The following is a 27868-nucleotide window of genomic DNA, read 5'->3' as shown; positions in this document are numbered from 1 at the left end:
AAGAAGTAGAGTGCCTCTGAACCTAGGTTTCATTCCTAGCACACACACACACACACACACACACACACACACACACACACACACTCACACTCACACACACACACACACAAACCATAGGGAGGAATACTGTTTATCAGGAAAATGAAGATGGTATTGCAACCATTTAATGAGACTGTCAGACTTGGCATAAGCAGTAAAATCACTATTGAATTGTGGGATACAAGATCTTAATATCAAAGGCACACCCCATCTCTGTAATACCTTGCATTTAAATGTGGGATCCTGCTGGGGTTTTTTTTTAACCTACATTCTTCTGTTTTTGTTTTTGGTTTTGTTGTTTTTTTTTTTTTCCCTAGAGCCTCTGGGGTTTGCTTGTGGGGTTTTTTGTTTTGTTTTTAAGATTTTTGTTAACATTGATTTTTACATCACATTTCAAATGTCCTGTTTAACAAACAAGTATTCAAGAAAGGATTCTCTATCTACAATCACTGGCACATAGATTTTGGAACATAATTAAAATTAAGCTGAGGGTTTGTATGTCATAGATACATATCAATTATATAACATTATGTCTATAGAGAATATATTCCATCATATATTTTATGTCTATGTAGTTATATTTATATCTCCAAGACCATGTCCATAACCTCGGGTAGCCAAATATTGAGTCATCACTCTTGTATTGTTTGGATCTAATATCCATGTGCCTTTTGTTCCTTTGGTCTTGACTTATCTCACTCAACATGATTCGCTCTAATTTCATCCACTTCCCAGCGAATGCCATTATTTTATCTTGTCTGTTGGCTTTGTTTTGTTTTAACCCACTAGTTTATAAATCTTGAAGTCCAATGATTTTTTTTTTGCCAGCCCTGGGCTTGAACTCAGGGTCTGGGCACTGTCCTTAGACACTTTTTTTCTCAAGGCTAACATCTTGCCACTTGAGCAAGATGAGAGTACCACTTCTGGCTTTTTTCTGGTACTTAGCAATTGAACGCAGGACTTCATGCATACTAGGTAAGTACTCTACCCGTAGGCCAAATTCCCAGCCCTCTAGTGACCTTTTAAATACCACTCTTAAAGAAACAAAATCATCAAATGGAGTAGAATTTGTTTTGTGCACTTAAAATTAATTTGTGAATAATCACTTAGAGAGGGAAATGAAAGCAAACTTAACCAGCTCCTAATAACTTACTTAGTGACTTTTCCTTCTGTGCATTGTCCAAATAAGACAATTGTATAACTTGCCTGCTTCGCTTTCTCACTCACCTCATGAGAACTTTTCCTGTGGGAGAGCTTCGCCTAGCTCTCCCTAGTGCTCAAGGCTAGTGCTATACTACTTTGAGCCACTGCTCCACTTCTGGTTTTCTGATGGTTAGAGATAAGAATCTCACAGATTTCCCTGCCTAGCTGGTTTTGAACAATGATTCTCAGATGTCAGCCTCCTGAGTAGCTAGGATTACAGGCATGAGCCACTGGTGCATGGCTATGGTGGGTTTGTTATTGTTGTTTGCCAGTCTTGGGGTTTGAACTCAGGGCCTGAGCACTATCATTGGGCTTTCCCAAGGCTAGAGTTCTACCACTTGAGCCACGGCACCATTTCTGGCTTTTTTCTATGTGTGGTACTGAAAAATCAAACCCAGGTCTTCGTGCATGCTAAGCAAGCACTCTACCACTAGGCCAAATTCCTGGCTCCTGGTGATTCCTTAAAGGAAGATACAGCTGTCTTTTGTCTACTTCCTGGCCACCATAGGGTGTTGAGGAATCTTCCATTACACCGGCCACTATCAAGGCCCAGACAATGAGCCAAGTGACCATGGACTGAAGCCTAGGAATCCTGAACCCAAATAACTATGTCCTTCTTATAAGCTACTCCTCTTAAATATTTTCATTATATTAACACCCTTTATAACCACAACACAGCAGGCTTCTTCCCCGGCCTGTACAAACTCACCTCCTGTATATGCAGATAGCAGGGAATTAATTCAGGAGTCTCAGCTTGGGGCTCAGTGGTCTAGACTCTTCATAACAGCTAAGCCTTTACTGGTCTACCTGTTGGGAAACAAGTATATCTGTCCTCCCCCAAGCTTAGAACTGAGGTGTGGAATGAAGCACTTCTCATAGAAGTGTAGAAGGTTTCCTAAGGTGTAGCCTGGACCAGAGGAACATACAGACTAAGAAGCCAGGCTGCTGGTGGAAATCCCTGAATCTGTGTCAGCTCTGTGACACTGGGAAAGCTTTGCGAACTGAGCCTGGGCTTCTCTGTGAAACTGGAGTAATAACTGCTAACTCCAGGGGCTGTGAAGATTAGAGTTAGTGTCTGTGAAGTGCTTTGGTTAGGTGATTGGCATAACATGTTGTCATAAGTATTCTGAAGCCTAGCAAATAAACTGCTTGTGACCTAAAAATGCAGGCATCTTTCCTATCCACACATCATCAAGTCTTCTGATGCTTGGAGAGTGCCTGCAGTCCCTGCTCTCACATCTAAACTTCAGCCTCAGCATTTGCCTCACAATGATGTGAGAGCTACCAATGGTGTGTCTGGCAGTGTTCAGACCCCAGGGATAAGAGGAGATCCTGGAAAGCTTACATTATGGTGTCTGTGCCTAGGTAAAAGCAAAGGATGAAGAATATAGACTTGGACAGCGTGCCTTTTTTTCTTTTGTGTCATATTTTCCCACAGTTCTACCGCAGTAATGAATTTTATCAGATAAAATTCATTCTACCTAGTTGAATTGTGTCAAAAGTGACCCAACTTACTCACCTGGTTCACCCCTGCCTGCACCATCCCCCTCCCCCACTGGCTCTGGGCTCAGCCATGGGACTTCCCTTCTTGGGGTCTTGCTCTTGCTTCTTCATGGTCATGTTGAAGCCACCTGTTGTGTAAGAGGTGGGGTCCCCAAAGGGCTCTAGTGTGTGACTCTGTCCAGAGGGGGCAGGAGTGCTGTCTGTTAGAGCCACCCCAAACCACTGATTCTCACTCACTAATATAAAATGCCTATTTTTCACACCTGTTGAATTTTTCAATTACCTATGTCTACAGTGTCAGAGCAGTAGGTATGTGTGTGTGTGTGTGTGTGTGTGTGTGTGTGTGTGTGTGCTCATGACTGTACTCTTATCTCTTGAGCCACACCTCTAGTCCAGCAATTTTGCTATTTGGTTAGAAATAGTCTGAGGAATGTTCTGGGAAGGATAGCCCAGAATTAGGGCCCTCAGATCTCCAGTCTACTGAATAACTAAGATTCCAGGTATAGTCACCAGCGCACACTTCTATTATTTTCTTTGCCCATTCATTAGTTGTTGGGCACCTAGGCCAATTTCACAACTACATGTTATGAATATTGTTATGATAAATATGGGTGTGCAAGTGTTTCTCTTGTATGTTGATTTCTCTGCATTTGGATATATGCGTAGGTGTGATATAAAAATGTCAAAAAATCATTTTATGATGACTTTACATAGCAGTTGTACTAGATTATATATTCCTACAAAGTGCATATGAGAGTTCTTTGTTATCACATTCTCACTAGCATTTGTTGTTTTTTGATGACTTTGGTGAAAAAACATTTGACTCGGGTGAAAAAGATTATCAGTGTACTTTTGATTTTCATTTCCTTCAGACCAAGGATGCTGAACGTTACAGAGAATATCATGTGAAAAGGATGTCTCTCGGGATAAAACTAGAAAGGAAGACCAAGTCAATAAAAGATTAAAGATGGGCTGAAAATGTGAAAACATTAGCTTGCATTCTAATTCTTGGTAAGTTTGCTGTTCTGGACATTCTTTATGCATTCATATTTACAGGATATATAAGCTTTCTTTCTTCTCCTTAGGCTAGTGCTGGGACTTGAACTCAGGGACTCATACTTGGGAACAGAAGGCTAGAGCTCTACCACTTGAGCCATAGCTCCACTATTGGCTCATTAATTAGAGATAAGAGTCTCTGGGCTGCCAGACACTGGTGGCTTATAATTCTAGCTACTCAACAAGCTGAGATCTGAGGATTGCAGTTTGAAGTCAGCCTGGGCAGGAAAGTCCATGAGACTCTAATCTTCAATTAACCACCTAAAAACTGGAAGTGGAGCCACAGCTCAAGAGGATAGAGTGTTAGTCTTGAGCATAAAAGTTCAGGGACAGTATACAGGTCCTGAGTTTAAACCCTACAACTGACCAGCAACAACAACAACAAAATGTCTCTGATGCTGGAGGGGATGTGGCCAGGAGGGATCACTACTACACTGTTGGTGGGAGTGCAAACTCATTCAACCACTATGGAAAGCAGTATGGCAGTTCCTCAAAAGACTAAACATAGAGCTCCCCTATGACCCAGCAATTCCAGTACTTGGCATTTACCCAACCATCCAGAAACAAGGGCATACTAAATCCACTAGCACAACGATGTTCATTGCAGCACTATTTACCATAGCGAAGATATGGAACCAACCCAGATGCCCCTCAGTTGATGAGTAGATCAACAAGATGTGGTATTTGTACACAATGGAATTCTATGCTGCTGTCAGAAAGAACGACATTGCCCCATTTGTTAGGAAATGGAAAGACTTAGAAAAGATCATATTAAGTGAAGTAAGCCAGACTCTAAGGAACTTAGGCTCAATGGTGTTCCTCATTTATCATAATCAGTAGAAACCTTGGGCTCTCCTAGCAGAGATTTACAATAGAACAAAACCTCGATAAATAAGGCCATACAGTGTGATGCTAATGAAAGGACCTCTAGGATATAAAAACAAAAGCCATATAAGGAGTGATTGTTGTCCTTAATATACTATGTTATCTCTCATCTCTTTTGCTGTCCCTTGGTTATCTCATATTGTTACAGTATTTCACTTTGTTATCTGATATATTGGATAAATGTGTATTTGGTTATTTGAAATTGGATAGGGAAGAGGGGAAAACAAGATGAGGGGCGGAGGTGGGGGGAGGGAAATGGGGACCAAGACATGAGAAAGGGTATCAATGTTTGTGAAGTAACGCACCTTCTATCTGGTGAATATAATGTAACCCTTCTATTAATTACAATAAAAATATATGAAAAAATGTCTCTGAGCTTTCCTGTTTGGTCTGGCAAAAAGTAATACAGAGATTAATCAGGTAGTCTTTAAATTACGATGCTATATGTTTCCTGCTTCACTCTGCTAGGTTATGGATGATAACTAAAGACTGGAATGCTGCTTTGCCAATACCACTTTATAAAGTATGAGTAATCAAGGGGAGAGGAGTTTGGCCTTGTGGTAGAGTGCTTGCTCAGCATGCACAAAGACCCAGGTTCAATTCCTTGGTACCACATACATAGATAAATAGAAAAAGCTGGAAGTGGTGCTGTGGCTCAAGAGGTAGAGCTCTGGCCTTGAGAAAGCCCAAGGACAGTGCCCTGAATCCAAGCCAGGACTAGAAACAAACAAATAAAAAATCACCACAAACAACAAAAAGCAACATTTAAAGTGTGAGTAATCAAAGAAGCTTAAAAGATGGATTCTTTCCCAAGAGTGGTCTTCACTAGAAAATAGCAATATTTTCTGGTTTTCCCAGGAGAGAACTGGCCCACAGTTTTTAGCTGGGTTTACAGTTTCTAGCTAGGATACATATTCTCTGAGTGATAAGCAGGAATAAGTAGCTGCAGTGATCAGACATAAAGTTTTTTTTTTTTTTTATTAAGACTTACGTCATAGTCCTAAACTAAGAATTGTTCTTTGCCAATTTTAAATCTTCTTTGGAAGAGTCAAATTCAAGGATTTCAGAGCTAGGTACATCTCTGAGGTCACTCGGATCAGGGAATCCATGAGGCTCTGTTCCCATGGTGCTGTGAGTTTAATATTCTAAACCACTATTAAATCACTTTACAGAGAAACTTCCAGGTAGCCTCACTGTTCTATCTCAGACCTGCCCAGCCAGTCTCTTAACGGGCAGAATGGGTTTCGTAATACAGAAGTTACCCTTCAAAACAGGAGAGTCAGGGTACCTGCGGAGAGCACTCGTGAACAATATGGCAGAAGAGAAGAGGGCCAAGCTTCACATTCAAAAACTCCAGAAAGCTTTAAATATCCGCGTGCGAGAGATTGATAAAGAAAAGGCAAACTTGAAGAACTTTTTGTTGAAGCTTCACAAGACAAGTGGTTATTTTCCCTCAACATCATCATTCTTGTGATTGACTAATGGCAAAGATTTCAACTCGGAGAACGTGAGCCTCCAATTACCTCTATAGAATCCAAGAAAGCAGTATAAGCAACCAGGACATGACATTAAAAAAAAAAAAAGACTGTAATTAAAGGCACAAAGAGAATGTCTATGAAATAATTAACTGGTATCTACTACTTTTAATAGAGACTATGTGTTGATTTTTCCTGATGACCTCATTTCTTTACAACGGGAAGCTATAATACGTGGTGCACACATTACTTTCTTACAAGCTTTCTTTGAGAGAAGAGCAAAGCTTAGCTGCTTTTAAGTGCCTTTTAATATTGACAATAAAATGTTATATTTTCTTTAATCCTGTCCTTTTGTCACTGATGTCAATTATTTTCCTATAGTCTGAATAGTATGGATAAATAAAAGTTGATATTGAAATTATGTTGAAAATAATAGCAAGAAAGCATAGATTATTGAATCTATAAGATGAATCTGTTCTACTCTAGGCTTCTTCAATTATGTGTCTGTGTGATTCTGGACTTAGAAAGTCTTTGATTCAAGCTGAAGCTAATAATACCTATAATAAAAGATGGCTTTTAAGAGCTTGGGATGTAGCTCAATGGTGGAATGTTAAGCTATGTGCAAAGCCCTGGTTTCAATCTCTAGCACTACAAAAACAAGACTGAACGGTTTCTAAAGAATTTGGGAGTTTGGCCTAGTGGTAGAGTGCTTGCCTAGCACGCACCAAGACCAGGGTTCGATTCCTCAGTACCACATACATAGAAAAAAAGCCACAAGTGGTGCTGTGGCTCAAATGATAGAGCTCTAGCCTTGAGAAAGCCCAAGGACAGTGCTCGTACAAGCCTAAGACTGGCAAAAAAAAAAAAAAAGAATTTGGGAATAATATATTGATGTACTTATAATTTCTGAATGCTATTTTTCTAGCAAAAATCTCTATGCATGTCTTTTTAAAAGACTTTATCTTGTATACTTATTTTACTACTTTTTTTTTCAGTTGTGGGGCTTGATCTCTGGGCCTGGGTATTATCCTTAAGCTCTTCAGCTCAAGGCTACCACCCTTGAGCCACTGCACCACTTCTGGTTTTCTGGTGGTTAATTGGAGATAATAGTCTCACAGACTTTAGTGCCCAGACTGGCTTTGAACCAAGATCCTCTGATCTCAGCCTCCTGAGATCAGGATTACAGGCCTAAGCCACCATGACTGGCTTACTACTCATTTTTTTATGCAGTCTTAACATTTCCACTGATCATATTACAAATGTCTGTCCACATTATCTACTGATTTTTGAAGCTACAGGTTCAATTATTTTGCTTTAGACTCAACAAATACCTTCTGGAGACACAGAAAAGTGTTGGTGGTGCCACCAGCCACAATTTTTATTACACATATTAAAATGTAAATAATTAACTAATTCAGATGAATTTTTGTTTGGTAATTATCATGAATTTTCTTTGGATTTGAAAATAAATAGAAGCCCTACATGTATTAGCCTAAATGATGAGGGGATCAGGACAGACTGCCCTCCAAGGCACGAATTCATTGCAGTGGTAATCATTCTTACCTTATCTCCTTTCTAACCTGACTAATGGGAAGACCTGAGGAAGTCTTATCGATCTTCTGCATGCTTCTGCAGGACTCTGCAGGACTTCAATGGGCCCTTACACTGCCCCAGGTGTGGCAGTGTCTGCTGAATGCCATGGAAGCAACCCTTTGAGTTGGCACGTTTTCCAGGTGCTTCTTCCTGGAATGAGGACTCAAATCCCAGAGGCCATGTTGTCCTGGGAAGAGTCAGTGTCTGACTCAGCATGCTAATTTCTTCTGTCCCCATCAAGACTGCCCTTGCCACACAGCTCCAGGTCAGGGATCCCTAGAGCTGTGCGTATTCCTGGGTCACACATCCTCCCCGGGAGGATAGGTCTGGATCTCATCATCCTCTTCCAAGAAACCTCCCATGTAGGGGAACTGTATCCCTGCCTCTCAAACCCTTCCTGAGAGGTTTAGAGGGACTGGGAACGCCATGTTGCCTTATTAGATCTCTAATATGCCTTTTGCTATTTCCTCAGCAAAAACTCCAGCACTTCAACTTATCCAAATCTTCCCTTCATGTGAGTAGGACAGCTCTCTTGTCTTTCTTGCTGTGCAGTGGGACTTGTGGCAGCCTGTTCCTCTATTTGCCCCATTCTCTCCTCCAGTGCTACTGGGATGCCTCAGTCCTGATCCGCCTCACCACTCAGGAAGCCCATCTGAGGACATCTACGATGGAGCTTCAGAACTCCTCCAACAGTGTCAAGAGCTAACATAGACTTCTAGCAATGACTCCATCCACCACAGCCATGACTATGCAGGGTTCAGCTGCGATCTTATGGGGAGGTAAAACCTGCACTGGGGGCTGAAAATGTGGCTTAGTAGTAGAGTGCTTGCCTAGCATACATGAAACCCTGAGTTTGATTCCTCAGTACCACATACACAGAAAAAGCTGAAAGTGGTGCTGTGGCACAATGGTAGAGTGCCATCCTTGAACACAGAGAGAGGAGCAGAGACAGTTCCCAGGCCCTGAGTTCAAGCCCCAGGACTGGCAAAACAAACAAAACTCTGCACTGACAGAGCTAACTTAGGAAATGGCATGTTAGGATATTGTACAAAGCAGACTGAAGTAAACAGCTTTTTAATCTTTATTTTCTAATATTGAGAAAATTTTCCTCCTTATTTTTGAAGAAATGGTCCACTCTGTAAACATTGGTCAGGCATACCTATGACTGAAGCTGAAAAGAGTTCGCTTCTCCTCCTCTTTTCCCACCTGGCCTCGACTTGTGGGTCCATGAACTAGGTAGATACAGCAAATCACTGATGCCTTCTGAGCCCCTCCCCCCTGGAGAAATGGGGAAGTTTTCCTATTGTGACTGTGGTACCTATTCAGTGACATGAGATAAGCAAAGCAGTGGTGCTGACATCACATAGCCAAGACAGATTGGGGGGAAGGCATCTTGACTGTCTCCAACTGCCTGCTGTCTTTGAATCGGTCCTTTTTTTCTAGCTTTCCCATGAAGCCAGTGGGTGGACAATGCCTTCCAAAAAGTTGCTTTCCTGGCTTCACTTAGTGAGTGGCAGAGCCTATTGCTTGTAGTTAAAAAACTCTTGAGTGACATGCCCACCAAGCCAGCCAGGCTCTACACCAAGGACTCAAAATAAAAATGGCTGTTCTTGAGTTATATGCATGGTCCTTCAAAAATTACCTACGTGATAGCAAGAATATGTATTAATGTGTGTTTACAGGACAGAATAGAATAGAAAGATAAAAATATTTTAGTTAATTACACGTTTGGATGACAAAAACAATAATGTAATTCTAATAACTTTACACACAGCTTTCCAATAGACAAACATTCAGGTTCTGTTTGCCATTTAGGAGTTAAAAACCTTAAGTAGGTAGTCAGCAGCTAGAAAATGGGCTTGATAATGGCTAGCTGCTCCCATTTTGTATTTCATTTTCCAGAAAAACAACTTCATTATTTATTGCACCTACTTCACTGGCTTCTTGTGAGAAGTCAAGTAACAGAGGCACAATGTATTTGGTACATAGTGGGCATCTGAGAACTATTCATTGCTTTCCCAACATGGATAATATAACTTAGTCTTTGTATGCATGCAAGCTCTTTACCAACAATGAAAAAGTCTTCAAGGTGCCAGGAATTTGGCCTAGTGGGAAAAGTGCTTGCCTAGCATGCACAAAGACCCGGGTTCTATTCCTCGGTACCACATACATAGAAAAAGCTGGAAGTGGTACTGTGGCACTAGTGGTAGAGCTCTAGCCTTGAAGAAAAGCCCAAGGATGGTGTTCAGGCCATCAGTTTAAGCCCCAGGACTGGCAAAAAAAAAAAAAGTCTTCAACTGATGAAATCTTTCAGTTATGCCGAACTTTAAAGCAATATGACCTCAGAATACTTGTTCCAATGCTTCTGGCTTCGACAGCCACAATGCTCATGCTATCACTTTTCACATGGATAAATCCACTGCAAAGAGAAAAGACATGCCAGGTATTAATCTTAGGAAAGGATAGCCAGGCAGTGGTGGCTCACACCTGTAATTCTAATTACTCAGGAAGATGAGATCTAAGGATTGCAGTTAGAAGCCAGCCTAGGCAGGAAAGTCTGTGAGACTGTTTATTTCCAATAAACTACTCAAAAAATCCCAGAAGTGGCACTGGAGCCCAGAATTCAAGCCCTAGGACTGGAACAAAAAGGAGGAGGAGGAGGAGGAGGAGGAGGAGGAGGAGGAGGAGGAGGAGGAGGAGGAGGAGGAGGAGGAGCAGGGGAGGAAGAGGAGGAGGAGGAAGAAAGGGCCAGGAGTGTGGCCTAGTGGTAGAGTGCTCGCCTAGCATGCATGAAGTCCTGGGTTTTATTCTTCAGTACCACATACACAGAAAAAGCCAAAAGTGGTGCTTTGGCTTCAAGTGTAGACCACTAGCCTTGAGACCCAAGGACAACACCCAGGCTCTGAGTTTAATCCCCAGGACTGGCAAAAAAAAAAAAAAAAAAAGGAAGGAAGGAAAAGAGGGAGAAAGAGAGAGAGGGAGGAAGGGAGGGAGGCAAACATTTAATAAGTGCTTTTACATGAAGATATAGTTCAGCTTTCTGTACTTTTTCTCACCTAACTAACTCTATACAACCCTTGTTTATTCTGAGCTCTATTTTAAAGAACTGAATATTTGCCATGACTGGAAACATCACATCCTAAAACAGGAATATCAATATATGACCTTACTGAGAGTAACAGCAGCTGCCTGAACCACAGGGATTCTAGGTATTCTAAGAAACATCTGAGCTGGGTGTTGGTGATTCAAGCCTGTAATCCTAGCTACTCAGGAGGCTGAGATCTGAGGATCACGGTTCAAAGGCAGCCTGGGTACAAAAGTCCGTGAGACTCTTGTCTCCAATTAACCACCAGGGAACCAGCGCTGTGGCTCAAGGAGTAGAGTGCTAGACTTGAGCTGAAGAGCTTAGGGACGGCACCCAGGCCCAGAGTTCAAGCCCCATGACCAAAAGAAACATCTGATTAGGAGCACCTAGTTTAATCTAGCCAAGTTGGAATCATTTCCCTAGAGCACAGAATTCTTGAATGAAAGAGGTGTAACTTTAGGAGCTCATGAATGCAGTCGTTTTTCATAAGTTAGATTCAAGATCAAGTTCAGCTTATTTGTTCATTCTCTGTGAAACTTCAGATAAAACACATCTATCTCTTAGCCAGTGTCAACTGTACGACATGGGAAATGCTAATTGCAGGTGTGGGGCTTGAACGCAGGTACCATCCCTTAACTTTTTACTCAAAGTTAATGCTCTGTTCCTTGAGCCACAGCTCCACTTCTGGCTTTTTGCTGGTTAACTGGAGAAAAGAATCTCTTGGATTCTCCTGCTGGCTTCAAACCACAATCCTCAGACCTCAGCCTCCCAAGTATATAGGATTGTATGTGTGAGCCACTGGATCCCAACACAACTCTCTCTCTCTCTGTGTGTGTCTCTGTCTCTGTCTCTCTCCCTCTCCCTCCCTCCCTCCCTCCCTCCCTCCCTCCCTCCCTCCCTCTCTCTCTCTCTCTCTCTCTCTCTCTCTCTCTCTCTCTCTCTCTCTCTCTCTCTCTCTCCCTCCCTCCCTCCCTCTCTCTGGTACTGGGGATCGAATCCAGGACGTTGCACTTGTTAGACAAGTGCTTTGCCAATGAGCTACATCCCAGCTGCTCTCTCTCTCTCTCTCTTTTTTTTTAAGAGAAGGAGAAACACAGTGTGAGCAGTGGCTGGTTTCAGGACCAACTTAATAAGCAGTAGGCTTGGTTTAAGTCCTATTAGTACCCTTTCAGCATTTCTTTTAGAAAACACTGCATTGAGGCACTTACAGTGGCATGCACCAGATGATCTCTTGAGATAAGAAATTCAGCCAGCTCCTAGCAGAGATTTGCAATAGAGCAAAACTTTGATACATAAGGCTATATAGTATGACGCTAAATGAAAGGCCCTCTAGGATATAGAAACAAAAGCCATATAATGAATGATTGTTGTCCTTAATGTACTATGTTATCTCTCATCTCTTTTGCTGTCCCTTGGTTATCTCATATTGTTACAGTATCTCACTTTGTTACCTGATATATCGGATATATTTGTATTTGGTTATTTGAAATTGGATAGGGAAGGGGGAAAACAAGATGAGGGGTGGGGGTGGGGAGGAGGGAAATGGGGATCAAGACATGTGAAAGGGTATCAATGTATGTGAAGTAATGCACCTTTTATCTGGCAAATATCATATAACCCTTCTATTAATTACAATTAAAAATATATGAAAAAAAAAAAGAAATTCAGCCAGGCACTGGTGGCTCATACCTATAATCCTAGCTACTTTGGAGGCTGAGATCTGAGGATTGTGGTTCGAAGCCAGCCCAGGCACAAAAGACCATGGGACTCTTATCTCCAGTTAACCACCGGCTCAGAGGTAGAGCACTAGCCTTGAGCTGAAGAGCTCAGGGACGGCTCCCAGGCCCAGAGTCCAAGCCCAGGAAACACAGTTAAGACCTTTCAAACAAGTGAACCAAAACTGCTCTGCCATTTTTCAGGCTAGGTGAGGAAAACAGTCAATTACCTGGCCCATCTGTGCGATCCTCCAAGCAAGTGATAGCAGCTCTTGAGGGCCGGGACTTGATTTTCCTTATTCCACATGTAGATGCGCAGAGAGAGGTCCAAGGAAGAGGTGATAACTCGGTTTGCATCCTTAACAGGAAGTGAAGTGAGGTGAAGACACAGAGACCGCTGAGGGCAGAGAGCACGTCACAAGCAGGAGGCATTGTACTCACCACCCACAAGGATGTGATGGATCTCTGGTGGTCGTGGAAGGTGGTCAAATGCCGGCCGTAGATGGTGAAGAGCACCAGCTTAGAGCCACAGGCCAGCAGGATGACCTGAGAGCCGTGGCTCTGCATGAGGTGGGGAGGCATCATGGTGTCCGGCAAGGGGAAACTGAACATCTGTTGTACTTTAGGGATAAAAACACACAGACTGCTGCTCTGGAACAGGCGTCTACCTCACCTGCGAGGAGGTGACACACGGCAGAGAACGAAGGCTTCACGGCTCAACCCTGCCCCCTGCATTCACTAGATACCAATTCATCAGCTACCAAATGCTGATACGATACTGCACTCAGGCAGGAGTGAGGGTTCAAAACAGCGGGCTGGTGAAGTGACTAGCACAGTACCTGGCAAACAGAACAGGCCATCGCCTACCTTCTTCCCTTTCCCGTCGAAAGATGATATAAGAAATCACCATATTTTATGTATCTATGACATACAAACCCTTAGCTTAATTTTAATTATGTTCTAAAATCTGTGTGCCAGTGATTGTATATACAGAATCCCTTCTTGAATACATGTTTGTTAAACATGACATTTGAAATATGATGTAAAAATCAATGTTAATAAAATCTCTAAAAAAAAAAAAAATCACCACATTGGTCAAAATCCCTGAATTCAAACCCAGTGTCCACGAAAAACCAAGAACAAATTGCTACAACAAAAATTATATGACATCTTCCAAAAACTACTATTGAAGAGACTGTCCTTCATACTGTACAGTACTAATTTATACCAGGAAAAAAAATTACCTCTTGTGAAGAATTCATGTGTTTTCTTGTATCAGACAAGGGGTATTTTACACATCGCATTTCCCTTTTTTTTCTCAGCTGTCAGGAAGCTTAGAGTAAAATTTATGGTCAAATGATGTGAGAACAAATGAATATAAACAAAGGGAAAAATGATAAGGACCGAAGATAAGGCTTGTTAGATAATATGAGGTTTAGGAAATATTGGAGAGTTGTGGATCTTGTTTTCCTACTGGCCTAGGAATGCCTTGAAGACAGTGTTTTAGCTTTCACACATGCACGTTTGCATGCAGTGCTGAGAACTGGGTATTTGAACATACTTGTGACAGTAGGAATGAATGGAGGTACGAAGATCAGTAAGGAGGGGGAGAGTGGAGATGGACAGTATTTACTGCGTGAATCCCGAAAGCACACAGGGTTCTCCAATATTTAGCAAGTACATAAAATCAAAGAACTTCTACACATATTTCCATGAGAGGGAAGAAAAATGGCCCAAAGAAAAAGAAAAGGTGAAGAAAGTGCTCGGGAAGCGACCCACAGAATGCAGCTAGAGTGAGGGCCTTACCCACAGTGGTCACTCTGTCCTTGGACTTCTCCGCCTTTAACTCGAAGGTAGTGACAATCATCTGTGTGCAATCATTATTTCTGTGCATCACAATAAGCCTGGCTGCCTCGACTGGAGCCCAGCAGGCCCTGGAAGCCAGGCTGACAGGGAGCATGGTAGACACTGGAGGTTCATCTTCCAATGGGTCCAGCAGAGACTGAATGTAGAAGACCTGTGGGAACACACCTGCTCGGTCACAGCGTGGGTGAGGGAGGGGCCTCTCAAAGCTCAGAAAACACTCCACCCCAACCTGGCTCGTGCCTCTGGCAAGGCCTGGTTAGGCAGCTGGCTCTGCCCACAAGTCCACATCTGCCCTTTTGACTTTCAGGACAGCCCATGACACTTGCAGGACCTTCTTTCTAGACTGGATGAAGAAAGGCCCAGAGACATTTGGAGGTTCACACCAGCTCCCATTAGGGAACATGCTGGTATGCCAACCCTAGTGAGGTTGGTACAATGGACGAATCACTCAAATGACATTTCTTTTTCTCAGCTGTACCTTCTTTTCCTGTCTCCTATGCTTCCCCTGGTACATGGTAGTCTCAGTGGCCACCTCAAATAGTGTCTCTGCACCCACTGCTCTTCTCTTCCTACTACCTGGCTATCAGGTCCCTAGGCTCCCAATTCCTTCTTGCTCTGTGACAGCTCACTCTCTGGCTCTCCTATTCCATAGACCAGTGCTAGCTATCTGCTTTTTACCATGGTCTGACTTCCTAGTTTAGAATCTGGTACTTGAAAGGTGCTTAGACTCTAGCAAAGAACTGGACACCTCCATGTCTGTGAATGATCAGGACTCTGGGACTCACTGGGTCTGAGGATGGACAGGACGCCACTCCTGGTGGCAGTGCAGGTGTACAGCAGAGTTCCACTAGGCCCTTCTCTAGGAGATGCACTTCTCTGTTACACAGGCTCTCCTTCACATCTCTGCCTCACTGTTGTCAGATCACCTCACTAATCTTCAGTATTTCTATCAGGATTTTCCTTTTAAGGCCCTGATATGTTTAAAAATGATTTCTAGCCGGGTGGTAGGTGCAGTAGCTCATGCCTGTAATCCTAGCTACTCAGGAGGCTGAGATCTGAGGATCAAGGTTCAAAGCCAGCCCAGGCACAAAAGGACCTGAGACTCTTATCTCCAGTTAACCTCTAGAAAACTAGAAAAACAGGAAGTGGGGCTTGGCTCAAGGGTAAGGTGGTAGCCTCGAGCTGAAGAGCTCAGGGACAGTGCCCAGGCAGAGATCAAGCCCCATGATCCAAAAAGAAAAAAAACAAAAACAGAAAACTGACTTCTGCCCACTCCTGCAGGGGGATGACCTCTTCCAGCTCATAGACAGCACATAGGGAGGCAGGAGCAGTGGGAGCAGAGGAGCCCCTGAGCTTCTTGCAGGAAGGAGTCTGTGCCAGGAGCAGATACCTATAAGGAGTTTAGAGTGGCTCTCAGGGAGCAACTCCTCCTATCAGTTTCCTACTGCCAAGCTATGGACCATGATCCTGTGCAAGAAGCAGCTTACAAACACAGCCTCAGGACTCCAACCTTTCCATCTTCCACTGCGCCAGACTCCCTAGGGAAAAAGGGTTCAGTACTGACCTGTGGACCCAGGTCCAAATGCTGTGGGAAAATAAACACCCACTGTCCATCAGGTGACCCTGCGAAGCCCAAGGAAGCATGGGGAAATGTGGCCACCTTAGAGACCACCGTCAGCTGAGGCACCGTCAGTGTACAGAGGTTTCCTTCAGCACAGACTACCTGCAACAGAAAGAGGCATCAGAACACCAGGGCACAAGAGGTGTCAGGGATCTGCTGGAAATGTGAAGAAGGGGTGCTATTCCCACTCTTTCCCTCCAGGGTGACGACAAGAAAACCAGCAACAAGTAGAGGTGAAGTCCCATACATCACTTGCATTGGCTTGTCCTGTGGCACCTACGCTGTGCTGCTCTGGCCTGCACTTGCTGGGTCCCATCAAGTTTCAATAATTGATGTTTAGAGTTAGGAATACCTTCTTCAAAGTGGCTTTAGCACCCACAGATGTTTCTTTGTTAAGCACATTCACAGTGGTTTCAAGAGAAAGGCAGACCAGGGTGACCTGGAGAATCCCCTCTGTAGGAGGACCAAGTCTCCCTCCAGATAGAAGGCCCTGGAAGAGACCACTGGCTCTGAGAACATGTAAGCAATCTAGAAAGTTCATTCACAGACTTTTTGGACAGCACTGTCCCTGTTGCATGTGACAGCCTGGGGAAGAGAGTGTGTAGTGGCACACTCCCGTAATCCCAGAATTTGTAAAGTGGAGGTTTCCAAGTTTGAGGCCAGTATGAGCTTCCTACATAGCAAGATTCTATCTCAAAAAGAAAAATGAAGGCAACAGTGGTGCATGATTGTAATCTTAGCTACTCAGGAGTCTGATATCTGAGGATCACAATTCCAGGCTAGCTCAGAAAAGACTGAGACTGCCCACCAAAAAGGACAGAAATGAAGTTGTGGCTCAAGTAGTGGCATTAGCCTTAAGTTAAAGAAAGCTTTAACTTGTGAATCTGAACAACAAATGCTAGTGGGGATGTGGAAAAAACGGAATCCTACTGCACTGCTGGTGGGAATGTAAACAAGTACAACCACTCTGGACAGCAGTCTGGAGGTTCCTCAACAAACTAAACATGTTGACTGATTTGTTTTAAACGGAGATTTATTTTTACTTCAGGGAATTTTTCTAGCTGTGTTTTAATAGCATTTATTGTATTTGATTTTAAAAGTACTTCCATTTTCAAAAATATGCAAAGTACAGAAGATTTTTAAAAGAAATTAAAGCATTTTTCTTTCATTAACAAAAGTAACAATTGCTAAAAAAAAAAAAAACTAAACATAGACCTTCCCTAAGACCCAGCCATACCACTCCTGCACATCTACCCTGAACATCATGTGCCAAGATATGATAAGGATGCCTGTACATCCATATTAATTACTGCATTGTCCACAATAGCCGAGATACATGTGCAGCCCAGATGCCCCAAGATGGATGAGTAAATCCAAAAAAATGAGGTACTATACACAATGGAATTTTACACAGGCATTAGAAAAAATAATGGCATTTGCAGGGAAATGAATGAAACTAAAATTGTGTTAAGTAGGTAAGCCAACCTCAGAGAGACAAACAGCACATGTTCTCTCTGATACGTGGAAGTTAGGAACATGACAAATTATACAAGAATCTAGATACTGACATACTCACATACAAAAGAGGATACTCTTAGGAGAGAATCACAAAGGTGCAATGCCTAAGGCCTCTTCATATTTATATACCATAATATATATGCCAAAACAAACTCCAAGATGTGGGACCAAAAGACCTTTCCTTTTTCCTTTTAGTTTTTTGTTTTTGAAGATTCTCTCTTCTTTACCTTATATAGGGTGTATCCGTGTGTGTGTCTTCCAGAGGGTGGGGGAAAGGGTACAGAACTTGAGAGAAAAAGGGTGAAAAGTGCAGCAGTGGAGCTCACTGGACACTGATGAAAGCGAACTATGTAACACATGGATGGAGAGAGGAGGGAGAGAATGGGAGAGAATGAGAGAAGGGAAAGGAAATGTACTCATTACCTGACTCCTCAAATTCTAACCCCTGTGTACATCACCTCTGTAATAATAAAGTAAATTAATTTAAAAAGAAAGCAAGCACTGGGACAGCACCCAGGTCTTGAGTTCAAATGCCAGGGCTAGCCCTGCAAAACATAAAAATCTGAGAAGCATACATCCACAGTTTTTGTTCTCTTCCACATTCACCACTCTGAGCATCCCTGGAGTTATTCTATAGAGTTGTTGTTTTTAATTTTTCTTCTGACCTCAATTTTGTTCTATTCTTTTTCTTTTTGGGTGGTGTACCTGAATTTGAACTTAGGATCTTGTGCCTGTTAGACAAGCACTCTACCACTCGGGTCATGCCCCTATACTTTTTTTAACGTTAGGGGCTGTTTGTTTTTTTGTTTTTTTTTTTTAGATGTTTCATCTTTTTGTCTGAGCCAGCCTCAGACTGCAATTCTTCTACCTATGCAAGCTGAGATTACAGGCATGGGCCACTACACTCTGCAATTCTTTTGTGTTAATTTTTTAGAGTGATAACAACACACTGAGGACAACTACACAAAACCTATTGCAATATTCATGTCAACAACCAAGAGACATCATGCTACCAGCAACACAAGCTCCCCTTCCCCCTTTCAGTCAATGTGTGATTCCAACATCTATACTCACATATACACTGGCCTCTCGCCACTAATTTTCTTAACCTTGCTTAATGAAGTCTTCTACTCCAGAACTCCTACTGGGTTCTTTGTTCAATCTGTTATTTCATTTGCTACAATTTTAGATTCTCTTCTGGAATGTGTCTTACTGCACAGATATCCCTGCCTGTTTTTGCTGTCCACCCTGCCAGTGACCATTCGCATGTGAATTTGAAGAGTGTTGAGCACTAACTGGAAATAGAAATATGTGAAGCATGGGATTCTGTTCCTTCACTCTTATCAAGTGACCAAGAATTGTGGTGCCTAGCCAACCTGAGTAGGAAAGTCTATGAGACTTATATCTCTAATAAACTATTAAAAAAAAAAAAAGCTGAAAGTGGAGCTGTGGCTCAACTGGTAGAGCTTTAGCCTTGACAAAAGAAGCTCAAGGACAGGGCCCAGGCCCTAAGTTAAAGCCTCAGAACTGGCGTGTGCACGCATGCACATACACATGCATGTACATGAACACCAATGTACACACACACACACACACACAGAAAATAAAACAAAAGTGAAGTCAAAAGAAATATGCAGGTAGAAGAAAGACACTAACACAGACAAGAAAGCAAGGACATGTGACCACAGAAACCTAGGAGTCCGCACAGCTAAATCTCACTAGGAAAGAGAGGGAGAGGCTACAGACAGCAGCTGAAGGACCGTAGGCCGCACTCCAGATGGTGGGCAACAAGGAGCCAGAAAGCTTCCTGTCTGCCATACAGAGGCTCAAGGCTCCATACATCATGTGATCATGTGGTCACGGGGCTGGGCCCCAGGCTCTGGCAGTCAACTAGGCCTTGCAGAGGCTCCTGAAAGCCGGGTAACTCACCAGCAGAAAGGGATCCTCAGGACGGTCATAGGCCTCCATGGCAGCACAGGACGTCAGCAAGGAGAAGGAGGCCCCTTCACAGCCAGTCTCCGCTTTCCACACTTTGATCAATCCCTGCGTGTCCACAGTGATGACAAGCTGCTGCTGAGGATAGGTCACCAAATTCACCAAAGGAGCCGGCTGCACAGGGCTGGACCAGATCTCTGTGCCCTAACACAAAAAAGTTAACAGAGTGATCCACTTATAACAGACATATATTATTTTCATGTACTCAATCCACATATACCAGGCTCCACATGCATACAGGACTGCACAGGGGAAAGGATGTGCCCTAGTCTATAATACAACAGGGGGAATGGCAAAACTGGGTGTGGCCCAGGTAGACTTAGGGCAAGAACCTAGCTGGGGCATGAGGAAAGGTCTTCTGAAGACTACATGGTTTTCACCGGGTGCTAAAGAGACAAGGAAGAGGCATTCACAATGGCATGCCCTATCCAGTGTTACCTAGGCCTCCAATGAAGAAGGAAGCTGCAGACTGGATCCCATGCACAAGAGTCCAGGCTCTGCACTACCATCTATTGCTTTTGGATATGTATTTTCTCATTTAAGTCTAATGGAAGTCCAGTTTTAATGATAATCTGACCATAGTTTCTGTTGTAGAGTGCAGCTACCCTGCTTAGAACACCTATACCTAATTTGGGATATGCCCCCAGTAGTGCCACCACCAGCTAGATCCAGCAAAGGCTTATCATTTGCCATGGATCAAGTAATAGTAGTAACAAAAGAATAGACTAGTTAATTTATACAGAACATAAGCTAAGAAATCTAAAAGAAGTTTCACAATGGTCAAGTGGACATGCTAAAATGAAACTCCCTTGCACAACTAATTGATGCTAAGTTTAAAAAAGGAAAAGAAAAAGAAAAATCCCAAATCAAGGCACAAGCAGGTTCCGTTGTCTGATCAAAGCCTGGCATTCACTTGACTTACTTGCTCATAGCTGGCACTTCACTGTATATTCTGTACCTCCAGACTGCCTTTTTGCTAGTCAATTGGAGATAAAGTCTCAAAAGACTTTCCTGCCTAGACTAGCTTAGAACTTCATATCTTTGAAGCTTCCTAAAGCTTAAACTCAGGGCCTGGGCACTGTCACTGAGCTTCTCTTGCTCAAGGCTAGTGTTCTACCACTTGAGGCATAGCTGTACTTTTAGTATTTTAGTGGTTAATTGGCTTTTCTGCCTAGACTAGCTTTGAACTCCAAACCAGACCTCAACCTTATGGGTAGTTAGGATTATAGATACTCAGTCATCAAGTCTTTTAAGTATCTAAGAACCCAGATGAGAACAGAAATTTCATGATTCATTATCTCCCAATACTGTTTCAACATGTTTAATTTTCAACATGAATCTTGGAAGGCACAAAACAATGAAAGCACAGCATCAACTATACAAACAAAAAAAACCCTAAAAATGGTTTTAACTGCAAGTGTTAACAATGTTTAAAATGTTAACCAGGGTATCTAGGCTCACATATGGGGATGACTAAAACCTCTAATAATCTAGGCAACATGACCCAGCAGGCTAGCACCATGTGAAGAATCAAATGACTGAGAGATCTCAGATCCAAGTCCAGAAGTGCTTGCAAAGAAAGGGTGAGAAATAGCATAGAAGCTGGCATGCCAACGCTGTCCCCACCAGGCAAAGCTGGTATAGTTCAGTTTCCCAAGGCCACAAAACAGAAAGCCAAGAATGTGTCATAAGATACTGGTCACACTCAAATTTCAAACATGGTTCTACTATCTATTTGTTAGCACTATGGTTTGGTGTGGTGACTGAGCCTCTTGTGAATTCCAATTTCTCATCTGTGAAATGGGGCTCCTACTCTGATCCCAGAAGTTTTCCAAGATAAGTAAAGATTACATAGACAAAATGGCATGATGTGACAAGAACGCAGTAAGGGATCAGGCAACTTCAGCATTGCTTTCCTGTCCATGGCCATCTCACCTCATGCAAATCCCAGGCACGCACAGTGCAATCTGCAGACACAGTGCAAACCACAGACTTCTCCCTTCCATCAAAGCAGTAGTCATTGATGGACACGTAAGCCAGCTGATCTATCTGTCCTGTGAGAGAACACAGACACAGAAAACCAGAGATTGGACATGCCATTTGAGAAAAAGGGTTGGCAGGAAAGCCATCACTCCGCTTCACACTCAGATACACAATGGTTACTTGCTTACTCGGGCACAGTAAAACAGGAAAGAACTAGGGCTAGAAACAGTTGAAGCTGCTCTCTGCACTGTCACTCTCCAGCAACATGACATTAAACTTCTTAGTTTCTTGGCTTCTGCTTCTGTCTACTCTTCCTCGTGGGGTTATTATGAGGATCTGATGACAACGCAAATGTTTACAGAACTGGCAAAATACTCCTCCTCAAGTAACCCTTTGTAAGTCATTGGTTGAAACTCCAAATCCCATGAGACCTGCCCATGAGAAGAGGGGAGTGGGCACAGCTACTCCATTCCCCACCCTGTACCTGTGTGCCCAGCAATAGCTTTGCAGACAAAGTCCTCAGGCCGCCCAGATTCCACTCGAAACTCCAGCTCAGAACGGGAGAGATAGTACTGCTTCCACGTTTGTCTGCCGGGGACCACTTGAGAGGCTCTGCAGGAGGACCAGCGCCTAAGACACAGCTTCCTGAAAAAACAGACAATGGAAGGCAGGACTTTGGAGCTAGTAGGTCAACTCACTTTGTCTATTTAGGCCTCAGCTTTCTCTCCCGTAAATAGAGATAAAGGGAATGCTGAGTAAGTGTTCAGTACACATCAGGCATGAAGTGCTCTTTTATGTATCCAGTGGAGCTTCTCGATGACCCTATGAGATAGAATCTCACCTCCATTCTACATTTGGAATGAAGAAGTTAAACAACTAGGATTCAAACACCTATGTCTTTCAATGCCACCACTACTATTATAAAATTGACTATATGGGCCAGGAGTTTGGCCTAGTGGTAGAGTGCTTGAAGGCTAGCATGCACTAAGACCCGGGTTTGATTCCTTAGTAGTATATACATAGGGAAAAAAAAAAGCGGAAGTGGTGCTGTGGCTCAAGTGGTAGAATTCTAGCCTTGAGAAAGCCCAAGGACAGTGCTCAGGCCCTGAGTTCAAGCCCTATGACTGCAATGTCCACATCGGTGGAAGGCTTAGTCTGCTTGCTGACTCTGGCTTTCTACCACATCTAGCACCTTAACAGTCTGTGGGAAGAAAGAACTTCCAGATTACTTCATTTGTCCCATGTAGCTGCCAACAATGAAAACTCAGATTTCCCTAGCTGTAATCCTAGCTACTCAGGAAGCTGAGTTCTGAGGATCAAGGTTCTAAGCCAGCCTGGGCAGGAAAGTCTGTGAAACTCTTACATCCAATTACCCATCAGAAAACTAGAAATGACACTAGGGCTCAAATGGTAGTGGTGCTTTATGCCTTGAGTACAAAGGGGTTTAGAAACAGCACCCAGGCACTGAGTTCAAGTCCCAAGACAGACAAAAAGCGAATGAATAATGAAAAGAGTGCAGAAAAGAAGGGCGAGTGAACAAATGCAATAATGCTATTCAGTAGACTCTGTGTGGAAAACGAATATGTAACTTGTGGGCAAGGATGGGAGGGGAAAACTAGGGGAAAGAGAAAGAAGGGATGATAACGTCAAAAAAAAATGTATTCATTACCTGACTCATGAAATGGTAATCCCTCTGTACAACACTAAAATAACAATAAAATTATATTTAAAAACAAATTAAACAATAGCTCATAGCTATTAGTTGAGACCTGGAGGATCACTGTTCAAAGCTAGTCCAGGTAGACTAGACTGTCTCCAAATTAATCAACAAAAAGCATGTCTGGGGTGTGGCCCAAGTAGTAGAGTGTCACTTGAGCAAGTGACCCAACCAAGATGGAGGTTGAGTTCAAATTATAGTACCAATAACCATAAAAAAGTAATTTAATCATAATTCAGTTACTGTGTCTTCTGTCACCCAGCTACATTCATATACTGTTTACTTCTGCCTCTGAGTTTTGTAGGCCTACCTTTTATCAAGTATTTCATTCTACTCTTATTCTACAAACAGGACATTCCTACCTGGATTATCCTTTCTCTGCATTCTAGAGAGCCAGAAATGTAGACAGTGAATCACAAATCCTATCCAGTGCCACCATCTCCCTTTGCAGGACCACCTATGGCTTCTCACTCACCTCCACAGTTCCTTGGTCCTTGAAACTTCATTCCAGATCTAGAACAAGAAGGGAAAGTATAGTATGGTCAGCGAACAGGTAGTTAGCCTCTCACTTCCCAAGCCCTGTGGAAGGGACTGAAGATCAAATCACTCAAGAAACCTCACCACGGGAAATCAGGAGACAGATTTGGACATAAAAAAAAATAAAATAACTGGGGGAGATATGTGGTCAGGGCAGAGAAGTTTCAAAGCATGAATATCTGTTCTCTAAGGGAATGGCTGGAGCACTGTAAGGAGAAACAGGTGGGCAAATATGATTTATAAATGTGAAAAAAAGATGGGTGGGGGGGCCAGGAATTTGGGCTAGTGGTAGAGTGCTTGCCTAGCATGCACAAAGACCCAGGTTTGATTCCTTGGTACCACATACATAGAAAAAAGCTGGAAGCGGTGGTGAGGCTCAAGTGGTAGAGCTCTAGCCTTGAGAAAGTCCAAGGACAGTACTCAGGCCCTGAGCTTAAGGCCCAGGACTGGCAAAAAAAAAAAAAAAAAAAAAGATGGGTGAGTATTTGACCTTAATTAGAAAATCAGGGCCTGGTTGTAAAAGAATAGGAAAAGTAGCTGGCAGATGGTTTAGACCAACTCCCCAAAATCATAACGAACCACAGTCCTCAGATTTCAGCCTCTTGATTAAGGCATGATCCATTAGCACCTACCTGAACATGTTCTTTTCTATTTCTAGTTCAACTGAAATCTTATTTCACAAATAGAAAACTGTAGGTAGGCCTACTGAGTAAGTGCCACCCATCTTTGAGGATCCTTTTGTTAGGGACTGGTCTTCACGAGGAAGGACATCACTAGACAGTCTACTGACCTCATTTTACCTATGAGTAAACTATGACCATGAAAGTTGATGCTATCAGAGATCTGCATTAGAGCAAAACCTTGATACAAAAGGCCATATAGTATGAAGCTAATTGAAAGGACCTCCAGGATATTGAAACAAAAGCCATATAACGAATGATTGTTGTCCTTAATGTACTATGTTATCTCTCATCTCCTTTGCTGTCCCTTGGGTATCTCATATTGTTATAGTATCTCACTTTGTTATCTGATATATTGAATTTATTTGTATTTGGTTATTTGAAATTTGATAGGGAAGGGGGAAAACCAAGACGGGAGGGGGGGTGGGGGGAGAAGGTAAAGGGTACCAAGACATGTGAAAGGGTATCAATGTATGTGAATTAATGCACCTTCTATATGGCAAATACCATGTAACCCTTTTATTAATTACAATAAAAATATATTAAAAAAAAGAAAGTTGATGCTATCAAAGAATGTAGGGCATCTCTCTTTCAAACTGTGCCCCTAAATTAAACCTAGCTTATTTCTGTGGACACAGATCCTGTGGAACAGGAGCCTGTGCCAAGGATCCTGTTCTATCCTTGTGTATGACAATTGACAAGTACCTTAAGCAAACAGCTGTGTGATATTAAATTCTCTTATCAGTAACTGAGGCAGGTTATGAGCTCCAAGAAGAGAGAAGCACAAGGGAGGGACAGAGCCTTCTTCTTCCTTTGCTAGGGGGTCAGGTGTTTATAATTGGAGCACCAGGGCCTAATGCTAAATTTAGAAAACAGAGCAGACACTGGTAATGACTGATCCCAGAAAGGAAATCAGATCAATCCTACAGTTGCCTTCCCCAGCATTGGCAGCCCACAGAGGGCCATACTACACTGAAGAGGCCTTCCTCTTTTCATTTTTAGTGAGACTGCCTGGAGGGGTTTTGGGGTGTCATGACAGGAAACATATGTTTCCGGTTCTACAGTGTGTACATGCTGGAACTCAAAGCCTGGATACTTATCCCTTAGCTTTTTCACTCAAGGATAGCAGTCTACCACTTACTTTGCATTATACTTTGCACTTTTCCCCTGTTGACTACAGATGAGTCTCAAACTTTCCTGGACCAATCTAGCTTTGAACTATGATCCATAGATCTTGGACTCATGAGTAGCTAGGATTACAGGCATGAACCATTAATACATTACTCAAAATATTTAGAAGATACTTTAAAAGAAGATGAAATTTTATGCCAGGAGTTTAGCCTAGTGGTAGACTGCTTGCCTATCATGCATGAAGACCCAGGTTCAATTCCTTGGTACTACATACATAGAAAAAGCCAGAAATAGTGGTGTGGCTGAAGTGGCAGAGTGCTAGCCTTGAGGAAAAAGCCCAAGGACAGTGTTCAGGCATGAGTTCAAGCCCAGGACCTGTAAAAAAAGAAATCTTGCACCATTTCCAGCTTTTTCTATGTATGTAGTACTGAGGAATTGAACCCAGGCCTTCATGCATGCTAGGCAAGCACTCTACTAATGGGCCAAATTCCCAGCACTGGAAAAATACTTTAATTGGAGATAAGAGTCTTACAGACTCTAGTGCCTGGTCTGACTTCGAACCTTGACCCTCAGATCTCAGCCTCCGGAATAACTAAGATTACAGGCATGTGCCACCGTGCCCGGCTAAAATACTATTCTTAACAGATAAACAAGTTCAATAAGAACTTCACTTTACTACACTCAAATTCTTTTTTTTTTTGCTAGTCCTGGACACTGTCCTTGAGCCTTCCCAAGGCTAGTGCTCTATCATTTGAGCCGAAGAACCACTTTCGGCTTTTACTGTTCGTGGGGTACTGAGGAATTGAACCCAAGGTTTCATGCATGCTAGGCAAGTACTCGATCACTAGACCACAAATCTCGGCCTCATAGACCTTCTCTTTTTGTTCCTTCATTTTATATGAGGGAAAGATGTACATTTGGAAATGTAATACATTTCTAAATGTAATACATTCCTAAATACATCTTGTTACTGAAACGTATTGAATATGACAAAAAAAGACAATAGGAAACGTTTCTAGTAAAGACATTAAAAATGGCTTAAATAAAACCACTGTATTGCACCACCATTAAAAGTCAGGAGGAGATGTGGTTCAAGTGGTTGAGCAAAAAAACTCACGGTCAATACCTAGGCCGTATGTTCAAGACCCAGTACCAGTGAGTACACCCACCCACCCCCCCACACACACACAAATACAATAAAGTAAAAGCCAGTTACATTACTGATGGTGATGGGGCAGATATAGTCATATAGTTCTTCCCCATGACCAGGTTTCCAGTAACATGGATTATATTTACTAGGGTCTGACAGCTGGTTACATAGCTCAAGAATGAGGTGATATCTTCCCTAAATATTTGAAATGTCTAGAACCTTTAGCTTTCTTGCCAAGCTGGACACCAAAGAAACAGTCATCACCTGAACCCTTAAGAAAGAAGAGGATTGTACTGGGTTTAAAGATTTTTAAGGGAGGTGGGGGGAAGGGAAATGGGGACCAAGACATGTGAAAGGGTATCAATGCATGTGAATTCATGCACCTTCTATTTGGCAAATATCATGTAACCCTTCTATTAACTACAATAAAAAATATATGAAAAAAAAGATTTTTAAGACTGGAAAAACAAATGAAGCTCGGGAGGGAGGCTTTGGCTGTGCGATGTTTTTTATTTAATTTGTAAGACTTGAAACAGTGAGAAAAAAACTCCAAAACCCCTTTTGATGGGTCTTCACATTGGGATGCTCGTCATCTTTTTTTGCTGTTGTTAAAGGACATGCTTTTTTAATTCAACCATTCCACAAGTGTTTACAGAGGGGACAGTGACAACTGGTCAACGCCTACAACCGGGTGCTAGACAGCGCTGGAGGCGACAAAATCCCTCTCGCAGAAGGAGTCTAAGAACGATCGAACGCCTTTGGTGCCGAGCCCTGGAGGAGCGGCGCGGCAGCACCAGGCCGGGCACTGCAGGGACGAGAAGCCGCCCTGGGAAGCAGCCCTGGGCCAAGCACCGTGGGGGGGGGGGGGCGCCGCGCCGGCACAGCAAACGCCCGGGAGGCGGAGGACCAGCGACCCCCGAACCCCCGGGCGGACGCCGGGCCCCCAGCGCCTTACCGCGTTCACCTGTGCCGCGCGCAGCAGGTCCGGCGCCTCCAAGAAGGAGAAAACGTGCAGAAGCTCGTCTACTCCCAGCCGGGAGGCCATCCCGTCAACGCCCCGACCTCGCCCGCCGCCATGCTGCCTTCCCCGAACCCCGCCCACTCCGCCGCACTTCC

General features: G+C 43.0%; 2 protein-coding genes and 1 long non-coding RNA gene across 6 annotated transcripts; 2 read left to right on the top strand and 1 right to left on the bottom strand.

The window, feature by feature from the left end:
- Positions 1-107: 107 nt before the first annotated feature.
- Positions 108-13001, top strand: LOC150065217 (uncharacterized). Its single transcript, XR_016534926.1, has 4 exons — positions 108-1014; positions 3618-3756; positions 8356-8533; positions 12921-13001. It is a non-coding gene; the product is annotated as an uncharacterized LOC150065217 (long non-coding RNA).
- LOC150065218 (uncharacterized) lies at positions 5854-6507 on the top strand. The gene has a single exon (XM_090329788.1). It carries the CDS (start codon positions 5924-5926, stop codon positions 6158-6160), a length of 237 nt encoding a protein of 78 aa, XP_090185914.1. The 5' UTR covers positions 5854-5923; the 3' UTR covers positions 6161-6507.
- Positions 9451-27808, bottom strand: LOC150065216 (F-box/WD repeat-containing protein 12-like). 4 transcript variants are annotated; one of them, XM_090329783.1, is made up of 10 exons: positions 27708-27808; positions 23730-23767; positions 22022-22182; positions 21490-21608; positions 19489-19698; positions 15985-16143; positions 14361-14571; positions 12996-13174; positions 12785-12912; positions 9451-10173 (listed from the first exon to the last, which is right to left on the bottom strand). In XM_090329783.1, exons 1-10 carry the CDS (start codon positions 27795-27797, stop codon positions 10065-10067), a joined length of 1404 nt encoding a protein of 467 aa, XP_090185909.1. In that variant the 5' UTR covers positions 27798-27808; the 3' UTR covers positions 9451-10064. The 4 variants fall into 4 exon arrangements, with proteins under 4 accessions (XP_090185909.1, XP_090185910.1, XP_090185911.1 ...); XM_090329784.1 differs by having other exon boundaries at positions 27717-27808; XM_090329785.1 differs by having other exon boundaries at positions 22015-22182; positions 27708-27793.
- Positions 27809-27868: the final 60 nt, after the last annotated feature.

This window comes from Megascapheus bottae, chromosome 3 (assembly GCF_031878675.1).
Source record: "Megascapheus bottae isolate mThoBot1 chromosome 3, mThoBot2.hap1, whole genome shotgun sequence".
NCBI classification, from domain to species: domain Eukaryota; kingdom Metazoa; phylum Chordata; class Mammalia; order Rodentia; family Geomyidae; genus Megascapheus; species Megascapheus bottae.
This window is presented reverse-complemented; position numbering and strand designations above follow the sequence as displayed.

Coding starts and splice junctions, on each gene's coding strand:
- LOC150065218 (XM_090329788.1), top strand. CDS start 5,924: ATGGGTTTCGTAATACAGAAGTTACCCTTCAAAACAGGAGAGTCAGGG.
- LOC150065216 (XM_090329783.1), bottom strand. CDS start 27,797: ATGGCCTCCCGGCTGGGAGTAGACGAGCTTCTGCACGTTTTCTCCTTC. Junction 21,609..22,021: donor AGCTATTGCTGGGCACACAG/GTACAGGGTGGG, acceptor GTTCTCTCACAG/GACAGATAGATCAGCTGGCT. Junction 12,913..12,995: donor CCATCACATCCTTGTGGGTG/GTGAGTACAATG, acceptor CTTCCTGTTAAG/GATGCAAACCGAGTTATCAC.